This window comes from Anopheles gambiae, chromosome 2 (genome assembly GCF_943734735.2).
Source record: "Anopheles gambiae chromosome 2, idAnoGambNW_F1_1, whole genome shotgun sequence".
Lineage (NCBI taxonomy): Eukaryota > Metazoa > Arthropoda > Insecta > Diptera > Culicidae > Anopheles > Anopheles gambiae.
This window is the reverse complement of record NC_064601.1, coordinates 18,098,424-18,117,978: the sequence shown is the minus strand read 5'-3', so window position 1 is coordinate 18,117,978 and position 19,555 is coordinate 18,098,424. Positions and strand designations below refer to the sequence as shown.

General features: G+C 52.6%; 1 protein-coding gene across 1 annotated transcript in view; it reads right to left on the bottom strand.

Annotated features, from left to right (window-relative positions):
* The window catches only part of LOC1269285 (titin), a 75,185-nt gene that overhangs the window by 29,614 nt on the left and 26,016 nt on the right, over positions 1 to 19,555 (bottom strand). The window contains exon 7 of the mRNA XM_061647115.1: positions 1 to 19,555. This exon is cut by the window's left edge and continues 12,816 nt beyond it. Within this exon, the coding sequence (XP_061503099.1) occupies positions 1 to 19,555 (19,555 nt within the window).

Genomic DNA, 19,555 nt, shown 5'->3' with positions numbered 1-19,555 from the left:
CCTTGGCCTCAACCTTCTCGACTACAGTCTCGATAACCTTTGCCTCGACCAGCTCGGTATCTTCGGTCAGTTCCTTTTCAACTACCTCAGACACAGGCTCCGATGGCTCTGGCTGTTCGTCTTGTTCTGGCTTGTCATCTGGCTTGGCCTCAACCTTCTCGACTACGGTCTCGATAACCTTTGCCTCGACCAGCTCGGTATCTTCGGTCAGTTCCTTTTCAACAACCTCAGACACAGACTCCGATGGCTCTGGCTGTTCGTCTTGTTCTGGCTTGTCATCTGGCTTGGCCTCAACCTTCTCTACTACGCTCTCGATAACCTTGTCCTCAACCTTCTCGACTACGGTCTCGATAACCTTTGCCTCGACCAACTCGGTATCTTCGGTCAGTTCCTTTTCAACTACCTCAGACACAGGCTCCGATGGCTCTGGCTGTTCGTCTTGTTCTGGCTTGTCATCTGGCTTGACCTCAACCTTCTCGACTACGGTCTCGATAACCTTTGCCTCGACCAGCTCGGTATCTTCGGTCAGTTCCTTTTCAACAACCTCAGACACAGGCTCCGATGGCTCTGGCTGTTCGTCTTGTTCTGGCTTGTCATCTGGCTTGGCCTCAACCTTCTCGACTACGGTCTCGATAACCTTGGCCTCAACCTTCTCGACTACGGTCTCGATAACCTTTGCCTCGATCAGCTCGGTATCTTCGGTCAGTTCCTTTTCAACAACCTCAGACACAGGCTCCGATGGCTCTGGCTGTTCGTCTTGTTCTGGCTTGTCATCTGACTTGGCCTCAACCTTCTCGACTACGGTCTCGATAACCTTGGCCTCAACCTTCTTGACTACGGTCTCGATACCCTTGGCCTCGACCAGCTCGGTATCTTCGGTCAGTTCCTTTTCAACAACCTCAGACACAGGCTCCGATGGCTCTGGCTGTTCGTCTTGTTCTGGCTTGTCATCTGGCTTGGCCTCAACCTTCTCGACTACGGTCTCGATAACCTTTGCCTCGACCAGCTCGGTATCTTCGGTCAGTTCCTTTTCAACAACCTCAGACACAGGCTCCGATGGCTCTGGCTGTTCGTCTTGTTCTGGCTTGTCATCTGGCTTGGCCTCAACCTTCTCGACTACGATCTCGATAACCTTGGCCTCAACCTTCTCGACTACGGTCTCGATAACCTTTGCCTCGACCAGCTCGGTATCTTCGGTCAGTTCCTTTTCAACAACCTCAGACACAGGCTCCGATGGCTCTGGCTGTTCGTCTTGTTCTGGCTTGTCATCTGGCTTAGCCTCAACCTTCTCGACTACGGTCTCGATAACCTTTGCCTCGATCAGCTCGGTATCTTCGGTCAGTTCCTTTTCAACAACCTCAGACACAGGCTCCGATGGCTCTGGCTGTTCGTCTTGTTCTGGCTTGTCATCTGGCTTGGCCTCAACCTTTTCGACTACGGTCTCGATAACCTTTGCCTCAACCTTCTCGACTACGGTCTCGATAACCTTTGCCTCGACCAGCTCGGTATCTTCGGTCAGTTCCTTTTCAACAGCCTCAGACACAGGCTCCGATGGCTCTGGCTGTTCGTCTTGTTCTGGCTTGTCCTCTGGCTTGGCCTCAACCTTCTCGACTACGGTCTCGATAACCTTTGCCTCAACCTTCTCGACTACGGTCTCGATAACCTTTGCTTCGACCAGCTCGGTATCTTCGGTCAGTTCCTTTTCAACAACCTCAGACACAGGCTCCGATGGCTCTGGCTGTTCGTCTTGTTCTGGCTTGTCATCTGGCTTGACCTCAACCTTCTCGACTACGGTCTCGATAACCTTTGCCTCGACCAGCTCGGTATCTTCGGTCAGTTCCTTTTCAACAACCTCAGACACAGGCTCCGATGGCTCTGGCTGTTCGTCTTGTTCTGGCTTGTCATCTGGCTTGGCCTCAACCTTCTCGACTACGGTCTCGATAACCTTGGCCTCAACCTTCTCGACTACAGTCTCGATAACCTTTGCCTTGACCAGCTCGGTATCTTCGGTCAGTTCCTTTTCAACTACCTCAGACACAGGCTCCGATGGCTCTGGCTGTTCGTCTTGTTCTGGCTTGTCATCTGGTTTGGCCTCAACCTTCTCGACTACGGTCTCGATAACCTTGGCCTCAACCTTCTCGACTACGGTCTCGATAACCTTTGCCTCGACCAGCTCGGTATCTTCGGTCAGTTCCTTTTCAACAACCTCAGACACAGGCTCCGATGGCTCTGGCTGTTCGTCTTGTTCTGGCTTGTCATCTGGCTTGGCCTCAACCTTCTCGACTACGATCTCGATAACCTTGGCCTCAACCTTCTCGACTACGGTCTCGATAACCTTTGCCTCGACCAGCTCGGTATCTTCGGTCAGTTCCTTTTCAACAACCTCAGACACAGGCTCCGATGGCTCTGGCTGTTCGTCTTGTTCTGGCTTGTCATCTGGCTTGGCCTCAACCTTCTCGACTACGGTCTCGATAACCTTGGCCTCAACCTTCTCGACTACGGTCTCGATAACCTTTGCCTCGACCAGCTCGGTATCTTCGGTCAGTTCCTTTTCAACAACCTCAGACACAGGCTCCGATGGCTCTGGCTGTTCGTCTTGTTCTGGCTTGTCATCTGGCTTGGCCTCAACCTTCTCGACTACGGTCTCGATAACCTTGGCCTCAACCTTCTCGACTACGGTCTCGATAACCTTTGCCTCGATCAGCTCGGTATCTTCGGTCAGTTCCTTTTCAACAACCTCAGACACAGGCTCCGATGGCTCTGGCTGTTCGTCTTGTTCTGGCTTGTCATCTGGCTTGGCCTCAACCTTCTCGACTACGATCTCGATAACCTTGGCCTCAACCTTCTCGACTACGGTCTCGATAACCTTTGCCTCGACCAGCTCGGTATCTTCGGTCAGTTCCTTTTCAACAACCTCAGACACAGGCTCCGATGGCTCTGGCTGTTCGTCTTGTTCTGGCTTGTCATCTGGCTTGGCCTCAACCTTCTCGACTACGGTCTCGATAACCTTGGCCTCGACCAGCTCGGTATCTTCGGTCAGTTCCTTTTCAACAACCTCAGACACAGGCTCCGATGGCTCTGGCTGTTCGTCTTGTTCTGGCTTGTCATCTGGCTTAGCCTCAACCTTCTCGACTACGATCTCGATAACCTTGGCCTCAACCTTCTCGATTACGGTCTCGATAACCTTTGCCTCGACCAGCTCGGTATCTTCGGTCAGTTCCTTTTCAACAACCTCAGACACAGGCTCCGATGGCTCTGGGTGTTCGTCTTGTTCTGGCTTGTCATCTGGCTTGGCCTCAACCTTCTCGACTACGGTCTCGATAACCTTGGCCTCGACCAGCTCGGTATCTTCGGTCAGTTCCTTTTCAACAACCTCAGACACAGGCTCCGATGGCTCTGGCTGTTCGTCTTGTTCTGGCTTGTCATCTGGCTTGGCCTCAACCTTCTCGACTACGGTCTCGATAACCTTTGCCTCAACCTTCTCGACTACGGTCTCGATAACCTTTGCCTCGACCAGCTCGGTATCTTCGGTCAGTTCCTTTTCAACAACCTCAGACACAGGCTCCGATGGCTCTGGCTGTTCGTCTTGTTCTGGCTTGTCATCTGGCTTGGCCTCAACCTTCTCGACTACGGTCTCGATAACCTTTGCTTCTACAAGCTCGGTATCTTCGGTCAGTTCTTTTTCAACAACCTCAGACACAGGCTCCGATGGCTCTGGGTGTTCGTCTTGTTCTGGCTTGTCATCTGGCTTGGCCTCAACCTTCTTGACTACGGTCTCGATAACCTTTGCCTCGACCAGCTCGGTATCTTCGGTCAGTTCCTTTTCAACAACCTCAGACACAGGCTCCGATGGCTCTGGCTGTTCGTCTTGTTCTGGCTTGTCATCTGGCTTGGCCTCAACCTTCTCGACTACAGTCTCGATAACCTTTGCCTCGACCAGCTCGGTATCTTCGGTCAGTTCCTTTTCAACAACCTCAGACACAGGCTCCGATGGCTCTGGCTGTTCGTCTTGTTCTGGCTTGTCATCTGGCTTGGCCTCAACCTTCTCGACTATGGTCTCGATAACCTTTGCCTCGATCAGCTCGGTATCTTCGGTCACTTCCTTTTCAACAACCTCAGACACAGGCTCCGATGGCTCTGGCTGTTCGTCTTGTTCTGGCTTGTCATCTGGCTTGGCCTCAACCTTCTCGACTATGGTCTCGATAACCTTTGCCTCGACCAGCTCGGTATCTTCGGTCAGTTCCTTTTCAACAGCCTCAGACACAGGCTCCGATGGCTCTGGCTGTTCGTCTTGTTCTGGCTTGTCATCTGGCTTGGCCTCAACCTTCTCGACTACGGTCTCGATAACCTTGGCTTCGACCAGCTCGGTATCTTCGGTCAGTTCCTTTTCAACAACCTCAGACACAGGCTCCGATGGCTCTGGCTGTTCGTCTTGTTCTGGCTTGTCATCTGGCTTGGCCTCAACCTTCTCGACTACGGTCTCGATAACCTTTGCCTCGACCAGCTCGGTATCTTCGGTCAGTTCCTTTTCAACAACCTCAGACACAGGCTCCGATGGCTCTGGCTGTTCGTCTTGCTCTGGCTTGTCATCTGGCTTGGCCTCAACCTTCTCGACTACGGTCTCGATAACCTTTGCCTCGACCAGCTCGGTATCTTCGGTCAGTTCCTTTTCATCAACCTCAGACACAGGCTCCGATGGCTCTGGCTGTTCGTCATGTTCTGGCTTGTCATCTGGCTTGGCCTCAACCTTCTCGACTACGGTCTCGATAACCTTTGCCTCGACCAGCTCGGTATCTTCAGTCAGTTCCTTATCAACAACCTCAGACACAGGCTCCGATGGCTCTGGCTGTTCGTCTTGTTCTGGCTTGTCATCTGGCTTGGCCTCAACCTTCTCGACTACGGTCTCGATAACCTTTGCCTCGACCAGCTCGGTATCTTCGGTCAGTTCCTTTTCATCAACCTCAGACACAGGCTCCGATGGCTCTGGCTGTTCGTCTTGTTCTGGCTTGTCATCTGGCTTAGCCTCAATCTTCTCGACTACGGTCTCGATAACCTTTGCCTCAACCTTCTCGACTACGGTCTCGATAACCTTTGCCTCGACCAGCTCGGTATCTTCGGTCAGTTCCTTTTCAACAACCTCAGACACAGGCTCCGATGGCTCTGGCTGTTCGTCTTGTTCTGGCTTGTCATCTGGCTTGGCCTCAACCTTCTCGACTACGGTCTCGATAACCTTGGCCTCAACCTTCTCGACTACAGTCTCGATAACCTTTGCCTCGACCAGCTCGGTATCTTCGGTCAGTTCCTTTTCAACTACCTCAGACACAGGCTCCGATGGCTCTGGCTGTTCGTCTTGTTCTGGCTTGTCATCTGGCTTGGCCTCAACCTTCTCGACTACGGTCTCGATAACCTTTGCCTCGACCAGCTCGGTATCTTCGGTCAGTTCCTTTTCAACAACCTCAGACACAGACTCCGATGGCTCTGGCTGTTCGTCTTGTTCTGGCTTGTCATCTGGCTTGGCCTCAACCTTCTCGACTACGCTCTCGATAACCTTGGGCTCAACCTTCTCGACTACGGTCTCGATAACCTTTGCCTCGACCAGCTCGGTATCTTCGGTCAGTTCCTTTTCAACTACCTCAGACACAGGCTCCGATGGCTCTGGCTGTTCGTCTTGTTCTGGCTTGTCATCTGGCTTGGCCTCAACCTTCTCGACTACGGTCTCGATAACCTTTGCCTCGATCAGCTCGGTATCTTCGGTCAGTTCCTTTTCAACTACCTCAGACACAGGCTCCGATGGCTCTGGCTGTTTGTCTTGTTCTGGCTTGTCATCTGGCTTGGCCTCAACCTTCTCGACTACGGTCTCGATAACCTTTGCTTCTACAAGCTCGGTATCTTCGGTCAGTTCTTTTTCAACAACCTCAGACACAGGCTCCGATGGCTCTGGCTGTTCGTCTTGTTCTGGCTTGTCATCTGGCTTGGCCTCAACCTTCTCGACTACGGTCTCGATAACCTTTGCCTCGACCAGCTCGGTATCTTCGGTCAGTTCCTTTTCAACAACCTCAGACACAGGCTCCGATGGCTCTGGGTGTTCGTCTTGTTCTGGCTTGTCATCTGGCTTGGCCTCAACCTTCTCGACTACGGTCTCGATAACCTTTGCCTCGATCAGCTCGGTATCTTCGGTCACTTCCTTTTCAACAACCTCAGACACAGGCTCCGATGGCTCTGGGTGTTCGTCTTGTTCTGGCTTGTCATCTGGCTTGGCCTCAACCTTCTCGACTATGGTCTCGATAACCTTTGCCTCGACCAGCTCGGTATCTTCGGTCAGTTCCTTTTCAACAGCCTCAGACACAGGCTCCGATGGCTCTGGCTGTTCGTCTTGTTCTGGCTTGTCATCTGGCTTGGCCTCAACCTTCTCGACTGTGGTCTCGATAACCTTGGCTTCGACCAGCTCGGTATCTTCGGTCAGTTCCTTTTCAACAACCTCAGACACAGGCTCCGATGGCTCTGGCTGTTCGTCTTGTTCTGGCTTGTCATCTGGCTTGGCCTCAACCTTCTCGACTACGGTCTCGATAACCTTTGCCTCGACCAGCTCGGTATCTTCGGTCAGTTCCTTTTCAACAACCTCAGACACAGGCTCCGATAGCTCTAGCTGTTCGTCTTGTTCTGGCTTGTCATCTGGCTTGGCCTCAACCTTCTCGACTACGGTCTCGATAACCTTTGCCTCGACCAGCTCGGTATCTTCGGTCAGTTCCTTTTCAACAACCTCAGACACAGGCTCCGATGGCTCTGGCTGTTCGTCTTGTTCTGGCATGTCATCTGGCTTGGCCTCAACCTTCTCGACTACGGTCTCGATAACCTTTGCCTCGACCAGCTCGGTATCTTCGGTCAGTTCCTTTTCAACAACCTCAGACAAAGGCTCCGATGGCTCTGGGTGTTCGTCTTGTTCTGGCTTGTCATCTGGCTTGGCCTCAACCTTCTCGACTACGGTCTCGATAACCTTGGCCTCAACCTTCTCGACTACGGTCTCGATAACCTTTGCCTCGACCAGCTCGGTATCTTCGGTCAGTTCCTTTTCAACAACCTCAGACACAGGCTCCGATGGCTCTGGGTGTTCGTCTTGTTCTGGCTTGTCATCTGGCTTGGCCTCAACCTTCTCGACTACGGTCTCGATAACCTTTGCCTCGACCAGCTCGGTATCTTCGGTCAGTTCCTTTTCAACAACCTCAGACACAGGCTCCGATGGCTCTGGCTGTTCGTCTTGTTCTGGCTTGGGCTCAACCTTCTCGACTACGGTCTCGATAACCTTTGCCTCAACCTTCTCGACTACGGTCTCGAAAACCTTTGCCTCGACCAGCTCGGTATCTTCGGTCAGTTTCTTTTCAACAACCTCAGACACAGGCTCCAATGGCTCTGGCTGTTCGTCTTGTTCTGGCTTGTCATCTGGCTTGGCCTCAACCTTCTCGACTACGGTCTCGATAACCTTGGACTCGACCAGCTCGGTATCTTCGGTCAGTTCCTTTTCAACAACCTCAGACACAGGCTCCGATGGCTCTGACTGTTCGTCTTGTTCTGGCTTGTCATCTGGCTTGGCCTCAACCTTCTCGACTGCGGTCTCGATAACCTTGGCCTCAACCTTCTCGACTACGGTCTCGATAACCTTTGCCTCGACCAGCTCGGTATCTTCGGTCAGTTCCTTTTCAACAACCTCAGACACAGGCTCCGATGGCTCTGACTGTTCGTCTTGTTCTGGCTTGTCATCTGGCTTGGCCTCAACCTTCTCGACTACGGTCTCGATAACCTTGGACTCGACCAGCTCGGTATCTTCGGTCAGTTCCTTTTCAACAACCTCAGACACAGGCTCCGATGGCTCTGGGTGTTCGTCTTGTTCTGGCTTGTCATCTGGCTTGGCCTCAACCTTCTCGACTACGGTCTCGATAACCTTGGCCTCAACCTTCTCGACTACGGTCTCGAAAACCTTTGCCTCGACCAGCTTGGTATCTTCGGTCAGTTTCTTTTCAACAACCTCAGACACAGGCTCCGATGGCTCTGGCTGTTCGTCTTGTTCTGGCTTGTCATCTGGCTTGGCCTCAACCTTCTCGACTACGGTCTCGATAACCTTGGCCTCGACCAGCTCGGTATCTTCGGTCAGTTCCTTTTCAACAACCTCAGACACAGGCTCCGATGGCTCTGGCTGTTCGTCATGTTCTGGCTTGTCATCTGGCTTGACCTCAACCTTCTCGACTATGGTCTCGATAACCTTGGCCTCGACCAGCTCGGTATCTTCGGTCAGTTCCTTTTCAACAACCTCAGACACAGGCTCCGATGGCTCTGGGTGTTCGTCTTGTTCTGGCTTGTCATCTGGCTTGGCCTCAACCTTCTCGACTACGGTCTCGATAACCTTGGCCTCAACCTTCTCGACTACGGTCTCGATAACCTTTGCCTCGACCAGCTCGGTATCTTCGGTCAGTTCCTTTTCATCAACCTCAGACACAGGCTCCGATGGCTCTGGCTGTTCGTCTTGTTCTGGCTTGTCATCTGGCTTGGCCTCAACCTTCTCGACTACGGTCTCGATAACCTTGGGCTCAACCTTCTCGACTACGGTCTCGATAACCTTGGCCTCGACAAGCTCGGTATCTTCGGTCAGTTCCTTTTCAACTACCTCAGACACAGGCTCCGATGGCTCTGGCTGTTCGTCTTGTTCTGGCTTGTCATCTGACTTGGCCTCAACCTTCTCGACTACGGTCTCGATAACCTTGGCCTCAACCTTCTGGACTACGGTCTCGATAACCTTTGCCTCGACCAGCTCGGTATCTTCGGTCAGTTCCTTTTCAACAACCTCAGACACAGGCTCCGATGGCTCTGGCTGTTCGTCTTGTTCTGGCTTGTCATCTGGCTTGGCCTCAACCTTCTCGACTACGGTCTCGATAACCTTGGCCTCAACCTTCTCGACTACGGTCTCGATAACCTTTGCCTCGACCAGCTCGGTATCTTCGGTCAGTTCCTTTTCATCAACCTCAGACACAGGCTCCGATGGCTCTGGCTGTTCGTCTTGTTCTGGCTTGTCATCTGGCTTGGCCTCAACCTTCTCGACTACGGTCTCGATAACCTTGGCCTCAACCTTCTCGACTACGGTCTCGATAACCTTTGCCTCGACCAGCTCGGTATCTTCGGTCAGTTCCTTTTCAACAACCTCAGACACAGGCTCCGATGGCTCTGGCTGTTCGTCTTGTTCTGGCTTGTCATCTGGCTTGGCCTCAACCTTCTCGACTACGGTCTCGATAACCTTTGCCTCGACCAGCTCGGTATCTTCGGTCAGTTCCTTTTCAACAACCTCAGACACAGGCTCCGATGGCTCTGGCTGTTCGTCTTGTTCTGGCTTGTCATCTGGCTTGGCCTCAACCTTCTCGACTACGGTCTCGATAACCTTGGCCTCAACCTTCTCGACTACGGTCTCGATAACCTTTGCCTCGACCAGCTCGGTATCTTCGGTCAGTTCCTTTTCAACAACCTCAGACACAGGCTCCGATGGCTCTGGCTGTTCGTCTTGTTCTGGCTTGTCATCTGGCTTGGCCTCAACCTTCTCGACTACAGTCTCGATAACCTTGGCCTCAACCTTCTCGACTACGGTCTCGATAACCTTTGCCTCGACCAGCTCGGTATCTTCGGTCAGTTCCTTTTCAACAACCTCAGACACAGGCTCCGATGACTCTGGCTGTTCATCTTGTTCTGGCTTGTCATCTGGCTTGGCCTCAACCTTCTCGACTACGGTCTCGATAACCTTTGCCTCGACCAGCTCGGTATCTTCGGTCAGTTCCTTTTCAACAACCTCAGACACACGCTCCGATGGCTCTGGCTGTTCGTCTTGTTCTGGCTTGTCATCTGACTTGGCCTCAACCAGCTTGACTACGGTCTCGATAACCTTTGCCTCGACCAGCTCGGTATCTTCGGTCAGTTCCTTTTCATCAACCTCAGACACAGGCTCCGATGGCTCAGACTGTTCGTCTTGTTCTGGCTTGTCATCTGGCTTGGCCTCAACCTTCTCGACTACGGTCTCGATAATCTTGGCCTCAACCTTCTCGACTACGGTCTCGATAACCTTTGCCTCGACCAGCTCGGTATCTTCGGTCAGTTCCTTTTCATCAACCTCAGACACAGGCTCCGATGGCTCTGGCTGTTCGTCTTGTTCTGGCTTGTCATCTGGCTTGGCCTCAACCTTCTCGACTACGGTCTCGATAACCTTGGCCTCAACCTTCTCGACTACGGTCTCGATAACCTTTGCCTCGACCAGCTCGGTATCTTCGGTCAGTTCCTTTTCAACAACCTCAGACACAGGCTCCGATGGCTCTGGCTGTTCGTCTTGTTCTGGCTTGTCATCTGGCTTGGCCTCAACCTTCTCGACTACGGTCTCGATAACCTTTGCCTCGACCAGCTCGGTATCTTCGGTCAGTTCCTTTTCAACAACCTCAGACACAGGCTCCGATGGCTCTGGCTGTTCGTCTTGTTCTGGCTTGTCATCTGGCTTGGCCTCAACCTTCTCGACTACGGTCTCGATAACCTTGGCCTCAACCTTCTCGACTACGGTCTCGATAACCTTTGCCTCGACCAGCTCGGTATCTTCGGTCAGTTCCTTTTCAACAACCTCAGACACAGGCTCCGATGGCTCTGGCTGTTCGTCTTGTTCTGGCTTGTCATCTGGCTTGGCCTCAACCTTCTCGACTACGGTCTCGATAACCTTTGCCTCGACCAGCTCGGTATCTTCGGTCAGTTCCTTTTCATCAACCTCAGACACAGGCTCCGATGGCTCTGGCTGTTCGTCTTGTTCTGGCTTGTCATCTGGCTTGGCCTCAACCTTCTTGACTACGGTCTCGATAACCTTTGCCTCGACCAGCTCGGTATCTTCGGTCAGTTCCTTTTCAACAACCTCAGACACAGGCTCCGATGGCTCTGGCTGTTCGTCTTGTTCTGGCTTGTCATCTGGCTTGGCCTCAACCTTCTCGACTACAGTCTCGATAACCTTGGCCTCAACCTTCTCGACTACGGTCTCGATAACCTTTGCCTCGACCAGCTCGGTATCTTCGGTCAGTTCCTTTTCAACAACCTCAGACACAGGCTCCGATAGCTCTAGCTGTTCGTCTTGTTCTGGCTTGTCATCTGGCTTGGCCTCAACCTTCTCGACTAAGGTCTCGATAACCTTTGCCTTGACCAGCTCGGTATCTTCGGTCAGTTCCTTTTCAACAACCTCAGACACAGGCTCCGATGGCTCTGGCTGTTCGTCTTGTTCTGGCTTGTCATCTGGCTTGGCCTCAACCTTCTCGACTACGGTCTCGGTAACCTTGGCCTCGACCAGCTCGGTATCTTCGGTCAGTTCCTTTTCAACAACCTCAGACACAGGCTCCGATGGCTCTGGCTGTTCGTCTTGTTCTGGCTTGTCATCTGGCTTGGCCTCAACCTTCTCGACTACGGTCTCGATAACCTTGGCCTCAACCTTCTCGACTACGGTCTCGAAAACCTTTGCCTCGACCAGCTCGGTATCTTCGGTCAGTTCCTTTTCAACAACCTCAGACACAGGCTCCGATGGCTCTGGCTGTTCGTCTTGTTCTGGCTTGTCATCTGGCTTGACCTCAACCTTCTCGACTATGGTCTCGATAACCTTTGCCTCGACCAGCTCGGTATCTTCGGTCAGTTCCTTTTCAACAACCTCAGACACAGGCTCCGATGGCTCTGACTGTTCGTCTTGTTCTGGCTTGTCATCTGGCTTGGCCTCAACCTTCTCGACTACGGTCTCGATAACCTTGGCCTCAACCTTCTCGACTACGGTCTCGATAACCTTGGCCTCGACCAGCTCGGTATCTTCGGTCAGTTCCTTTTCAACTACCTCAGACACAGGCTTCGATGGCTCTGGCTGTTCGTCTTGTTCTGGCTTGTCATCTGGCTTTGCCTCAACCAGCTCGACTACGGTCTCGATAACCTTGACCTCGACCAGCTCGGTATCTTCGGTCAGTTCCTTTTCAACAACCTCAGACACAGGCTCCGATGGCTCTGGCTGTTCGTCTTGTTCTGGCTTGTCATCTGGCTTGACCTCAACCTTCTCGACTACGGTCTCGATAACCTTTGCCTCGACCAGCTCGGTATCTTCGGTCAGTTCCTTTTCAACAACCTCAGACACAGGCTCCGATGGCTCTGGCTGTTCGTCTTGTTCTGGCTTGTCATCTGGCTTAGCCTCAATCTTCTCGACTACGGTCTCGGTAACCTTGGCCTCAACCTTCTCGACTACGGTCTCGATAACCTTGGCCTCAACCTTCTCGACTACGGTCTCGATAACCTTTGCCTCGACCAGCTCGGTATCTTCGGTCAGTTCCTTTTCAACAACCTCAGACACAGGCTCCGATGGCTCTGGCTGTTCGTCTTGTTCTGGCTTGTCATCTGGCTTGGCCTCAACCTTCTCGACTACGGTTTCGATAACCTTTGCCTCGACCAGCTCGGTATCTTCGGTCAGTTCCTTTTCAACAACCTCAGACACAGGCTCCGATGGCTCTGGCTGTTCGTCTTGTTCTGGCTTGTCATCTGGCTTGGCCTCAACCTTCTCGACTACGGTCTCGATAACCTTGGCCTCAACCTTCTCGACTACGGTCTCGATAACCTTGGCCTCGACCAGCTCGGTATCTTCGGTCAGTTCCTTTTCAACAACCTCAGACACAGGCTCCGATGGCTCTGGCTGTTCGTCTTGTTCTGGCTTGTCATCTGGCTTGGCCTTAACCTTCTCGACTACGGTCTCGATAACCTTTGCCTCGACCAGCTCGGTATCTTCGGTCAGTTCCTTTTCAACAACCTCAGACACAGGCTCCGATGGCTCTGGCTGTTCGTCTTGTTCTGGCTTGTCATCTGGCTTGGCCTCAACCTTCTCGACTACGGTCTCGATAACCTTTGCCTCGACCAGCTCGGTATCTTCGGTCAGTTCCTTTTCAACAACCTCAGACACAGGCTCCGATGGCTCTGGCTGTTCGTCTTGTTCTGGCTTGTCATCTGGCTTGACCTCAACCTTCTCGACTACGGTCTCGATAACCTTGGCCTCAACCTTCTCGACTACGGTCTCGATAACCTTTGCCTCGACCAGCTCGGTATCTTCGGTCAGTTCCTTTTCAACAACCTCAGACACAGGCTCCGATGGCTCTGGCTGTTCGTCTTGTTCTGGCTTGTCATCTGGCTTGGCCTCAACCTTCTCGACTACGGTCTCGATAACCTTGGCCTCAACCTTCTCGACTACGGTCTCGATAACCTTTGCCTCGACCAGCTCGGTATCTTCGGTCAGTTCCTTTTCATCAACCTCAGACACAGGCTCCGATGGCTCTGGCTGTTCGTCTTGTTCTGGCTTGTCATCTGGCTTGGCCTCAACCTTCTCGACTACAGTCTCGATAACCTTGGCCTCAACCTTCTCGACTACGGTCTCGATAACCTTTGCCTCGACCAGCTCGGTATCTTCGGTCAGTTCCTTTTCAACAACCTCAGACACAGGCTCCGATGGCTCTGGCTGTTCGTCTTGTTCTGGCTTGTCATCTGGCTTGGGCTCAACCTTCTCGACTACGGTCTCGATAACCTTTGCCTTGACCAGCTCGGTATCTTCGGTCAGTTCCTTTTCAACAACCTCAGACACAGGCTCCGATGGCTCTGGCTGTTCGTCTTGTTCTGGCTTGTCATCTGGCTTAGCCTCAACCTTCTCGACTACGGTCTCGATAACCTTGGCCTCAACCTTCTCGACTACGGTCTCGATAACCTTTGCCTCGACCCGCTCGGTATCTTTGGTCAGTTCCTTTTCAACAACCTCAGACACAGGCTCCGATGGCTCTGGCTGTTCATCTTGTTCTGGCTTGTCATCTGGCGTGGCCTCAACCTTCTCGACTACGGTCTCGATAACCTTGGCCTCAACCTTCTCGACTACGGTCTCGATAACCTTTGCCTCGACCAGCTCGGTATCTTCGGTCAGTTCCTTTTCAACAACCTCAGACACAGGCTCCGATGGCTCTGGCTGTTCGTCTTGTTCTGGCTTGTCATCTGGCTTGGCCTCAACCTTCTCGACTACGGTCTCGATAACCTTGGCCTCAACCTTCTCGACTACGGTCTCGATAACCTTTGCCTCGACCAGCTCGGTATCTTCGGTCAGTTCCTTTTCAACAACCTCAGACACAGGCTCCGATGGCTCTGGCTGTTCGTCTTGTTCTGGCTTGTCATCTGGCTTAGCCTCAACCTTCTCGACTACGGTCTCGATAACCTTGGCCTCAACCTTCTCGACTACGGTCTCGATAACCTTTGCCTCGACCAGCTCGGTATCTTCGGTCAGTTCCTTTTCAACAACCTCAGACACAGGCTCCGATAGCTCTAGCTGTTCGTCTTGTTCTGGCTTGTCATCTGGCTTGGGCTCAACCTTCTCGACTACGGTCTCGATAACCTTTGCCTTGACCAGCTCGGTATCTTCGGTCAGTTCCTTTTCAACAACCTCAGACACAGGCTCCGATGGCTCTGGCTGTTCGTCTTGTTCTGGCTTGTCATCTGGCTTAGCCTCAACCTTCTCGACTACGGTCTCGATAACCTTGGCCTCAACCTTCTCGACTACGGTCTCGATAACCTTTGCCTCGACCAGCTCGGTATCTTCGGTCAGTTCCTTTTCAACAACCTCAGACACAGGCTCCGATAGCTCTAGCTGTTCGTCTTGTTCTGGCTTGTCATCTGGCTTAGCCTCAACCTTCTCGACTAAGGTCTCGATAACCTTTGCCTTGACCAGCTCGGTATCTTCGGTCAGTTCCTTTTCAACAACCTCAGACACAGGCTCCGATGGCTCTGGCTGTTCGTCTTGTTCTGGCTTGTCATCTGGCTTGGCCTCAACCTTCTCGACTACGGTCTCGATAACCTTGGCCTCAACCTTCTCGACTACGGTCTCGATAACCTTTGCCTCGACCAGCTCGGTATCTTCGGTCAGTTCCTTTTCAACAACCTCAGACACAGGCTCCGATGGCTCTGGCTGTTCGTCTTGTTCTGGCTTGTCATCTGGCTTGGCCTCAACCTTCTCGACTACGGTCTCGATAACCTTGGCCTCAACCTTCTCGACTACGGTCTCGATAACCTTTGCCTCGACCAGCTCGGTATCTTCGGTCAGTTCCTTTTCAACAACCTCAGACACAGGCTCCGATAGCTCTAGCTGTTCGTCTTGTTCTGGCTTGTCATCTGGCTTGGCCTCAACCTTCTCGACTACGGTCTCGATAACCTTGGCCTCAACCTTCTCGACTACGGTCTCGATAACCTTGGCCTCGACCAGCTCGGTATCTTCGGTCAGTTCCTTTTCAACAACCTCAGACACAGGCTCCGATGGCTCTGGCTGTTCGTCTTGTTCTGGCTTGTCATCTGGCTTGGCCTCAACCTTCTCGACTACAGTCTCGATAACCTTGGCCTCGACCAGCTCGGTATCTTCGGTCAGTTCCTTTTCAACAACCTCAGACACAGGCTCCGATGGCTCTGGCTGTTCGTCTTGTTCTGGCTTGTCATCTGGCTTGGCCTCAACCTTCTCGACTACGGTCTCGATAACCTTGGCCTCAACCTTCTCGACTACGGTCTCGATAACCTTTGCCTCGACCAGCTCGGTATCTTCGGTCAGTTCCTTTTCAACAACCTCAGACACAGGCTCCGATGGCTCTGGCTGTTCGTCTTGTTCTGGCTTGTCATCTGGCTTGGCCTCAACCTTCTCGACTACGGTCTCGATAACCTTGGCCTCAACCTTCTCGACTACGGTCTCGATAACCTTTGCCTCGACCAGCTCGGTATCTTCGGTCAGTTCCTTTTCAACAACCTCAGACACAGGCTCCGATGGCTCTGGCTGTTCGTCTTGTTCTGGCTTGTCATCTGGCTTGACCTCAACCTTCTCGACTACGGTCTCGATAACCTTGGCCTCGACCAGCTCGGTATCTTCGGTCAGTTCCTTTTCAACAACCTCAGACACAGGCTCCGATGGCTCTGGCTGTTCTGGCTTGTCATCTGGCTTGGCCTCAACCTTCTCGACTACGGTCTCGATAACCTTGGCCTCAACCTTCTCGACTACGGTCTCGATAACCTTTGCCTCGACCAGCTCGGTATCTTCGGTCAGTTCCTTTTCATCAACCTCAGACACAGGCTCCGATGGCTCTGGCTGTTCGTCTTGTTCTGGCTTGTCATCTGGCTTGGCCTCAACCTTCTCGACTACGGTCTCTATAACCTTTGCCTCGACCAGCTCGGTATCTTCGGTCAGTTCCTTTTCAACAACCTCAGACACAGGCTCCGATGGCTCTGGCTGTTCGTCTTGTTCTGGCTTGTCATCTGGCTTGGCCTCAACCTTCTCGACTACGGTCTCGATAACCTTGGCCTCAACCTTCTCGACTACGGTCTCGATAACCTTTGCCTCGACCAGCTCGGTATCTTCGGTCAGTTCCTTTTCAACAACCTCAGACACAGGCTCCGATGGCTCTGGCTGTTCGTCTTGTTCTGGCTTGTCATCTGGCTTGGCCTCAACCTTCTCGACTACGGTCTCGATAACCTTGGCCTCAACCTTCTCGACTACGGTCTCGATAACCTTTGCCTCGACCAGCTCGGTATCTTCGGTCAGTTCCTTTTCAACAACCTCAGACACAGGCTCCGATGGCTCTGGCTGTTCGTCTTGTTCTGGCTTGTCATCTGGCTTAGCCTCAACCTTCTCGACTACGGTCTCGATAAACTTGGCCTCAACCTTCTCGACTACGGTCTCGATAACCTTTGCCTCGACCAGCTCGGTATCTTCGGTCAGTTCCTTTTCAACAACCTCAGACACAGGCTCCGTTGGCTCTGGCTGTTCGTCTTGTTCTGGCTTGTCAGCTGGCTTGGCCTCAACCTTCTCGACTACGGTCTCGATAACCTTTGCCTCGACCAGCTCGGTATCTTCGGTCAGTTCCTTTTCAACAACCTCAGACACAGGCTCCGATGGCTCTGGCTGTTCGTCTTGTTCTGGCTTGTCATCTGGCTTGGCCTCAACCTTCTCGACTACGGTCTCGATAACCTTGGCCTCAACCTTCTCGACTACGGTCTCGATAACCTTTGCCTCGACTAGCTCGGTATCTTCGGTCAGTTCCTTTTCAACAACCTCAGACACAGGCTCCGATGGCTCTAGCTGTTCGTCTTGTTCTGGCTTGTCATCTGGCTTGGCCTCAACCTTCTCGACTACGGTCTCGATATCCTTTGCCTCGACCAGCTCGGTATCTTCGGTCAGTTCCTTTTCAACAACCTCAGACACAGGCTCCGATGGCTCTGGCTGTTCGTCTTGTTCTGGCTTGTCATCTGGCTTGACCTTAACCTTCTCGACTACGGTCTCGATATCCTTTGCCTCGACCAGCTCGGTATCTTCGGTCAGTTCCTTTTCAACAACCTCAGACACAGGCTCCGATGGCTCTGGCTGTTCGTCTTGTTCTGGCTTGTCATCTGGCTTGACCTTAACCTTCTCGACTACGGTCTCGATATCCTTTGCCTCGACCAGCTCGGTATCTTCGGTCAGTTCCTTTTCAACAACCTCAGACACAGGCTCCGATGGCTCTGGCTGTTCGTCTTGTTCTGGCTTGTCATCTGGCTTGGCCTCAACCTTCTCGACTACGGTCTCGATAACCTTGGCCTCAACCTTCTCGACTACGGTCTCGATAACCTTTGCCTCGACCAGCTCGGTATCTTCGGTCAGTTCCTTTTCAACAACCTCAGACACAGGCTCCGATGGCTCTGGCTGTTCGTCTTGTTCTGGCTTGTCATCTGGCTTGGCCTCAACCTTCTCGACTACGGTCTCGATAACCTTGGCCTCAACCTTCTCGACTACGGTCTCGATAACCTTTGCCTCGACCAGCTCGGTATCTTCGGTCAGTTCCTTTTCAACAACCTCAGACACAGGCTCCGATGGCTCTGGCTGTTCGTCTTGTTCTGGCTTGTCATCTGGCTTGGCCTCAACCTTCTCGACTACGGTCTCGATAACCTTTGCCTCGACCAGCTCGGTATCTTCGGTCAGTTCCTTTTCAACAACCTCAGACACAGGCTCTGATGGCTCTGGCTGTTCGTCTTGTTCTGGCTTGTCATCTGACTTGGCCTCAACCTTCTCGACTACGGTCTCGATATTCTTGGCCTCGACCAGCTCGGTATCTTCGGTCAGTTCCTTTTCAACAACCTCAGACACAGGCTCCGATGGCTCTGGCTGATCGTCTTGTTCTAGCTTGTCATCTGGCTTGGCCTCAACCTTCTCGACTACGGTCTCGATAACCTTTGCCTCGACCAGCTCGGTATCTTCGGTCAGTTCCTTTTCAACAACCTCAGACACAGGCTCCGATGGCTCTGGCTGTTCGTCTTGTTCTGGCTTGTCATCTGGCTTGGCCTCAACCTTCTCGACTACGGTCTCGATAACCTTTGCCTCGACCAGCTCGGTATCTTCGGTCAGTTCCTTTTCAACAACCTCAGACACAGGCTCTGATGGCTCTGGCTGTTCGTCTTGTTCTGGCTTGTCATCTGACTTGGCCTCAACCTTCTCGACTACGGTCTCGATATTCTTGGCCTCGACCAGCTCGGTATCTTCGGTCAGTTCCTTTTCAACAACCTCAGACACAGGCTCCGATGGCTCTGGCTGATCGTCTTGTTCTAGCTTGTCATCTGGCTTGGCCTCAACCTTCTCGACTACGGTCTCGATAACCTTTGCCTCGACCAGCTCGGTATCTTCGGTCAGTTCCTTTTCAACAACCTCAGACACAGGCTCCGATGGCTCTGGCTGTTCGTCTTGTTCTGGCTTGTCATCTGGCTTGGCCTCAACCTTCTCGACTACGGTCTCGATAACCTTTGCCTCGACCAGCTCGGTATCTTCGGTCAGTTCCTTTTCAACAACCTCAGACACAGGCTCTGATGGCTCTAGCTGTTCGTCTTGTTCTGGCTTGTCATCTGGCTTGGCCTCAACCTTCTCGACTACAGTCTCGATAACCTTGGCCTCAACCTTCTCGACTACGGTCTCGATAACCTTTGCCTCGACCAGCTCGGTATCTTCGGTCAGTTCCTTTTCAACAACCTCAGACACAGGCTCCGATGGCTCTGGCTGTTCGTCTTGTTCTGGCTTGTCATCTGGCTTGGCCTCAACCTTCTCGACTACGGTCTCGATAACCTTGGCCTCAACCTTCTCGACTACGGTCTCGATAACCTTTGCCGCGACCAGCTCGGTATCTTCGGTCAGTTCCTTTTCAACAACCTCAGACACAGGCTCCGATGGCTCTAGCTGTTCGTCTTGTTCTGGCTTGTCATCTGGCTTGGCCTCAACCTTCTCGACTACAGTCTCGATAACCTTTGCCTCAACCTTCTCGACTACGGTCTCGATAACCTTGGCCTTGACCAGCTCGGTATCTTCGGTCAGTTCCTTTTCAACAACCTCAGACACAGGCTCCGATGGCTCTGGCTGTTCGTCTTGTTCTGGCTTGTCATCTGGCTTGGCCTCAACCTTCTCGACTACGGTCTCGATAACCTTGGCCTCAACCTTCTCGACTACGGTCTCGATAAC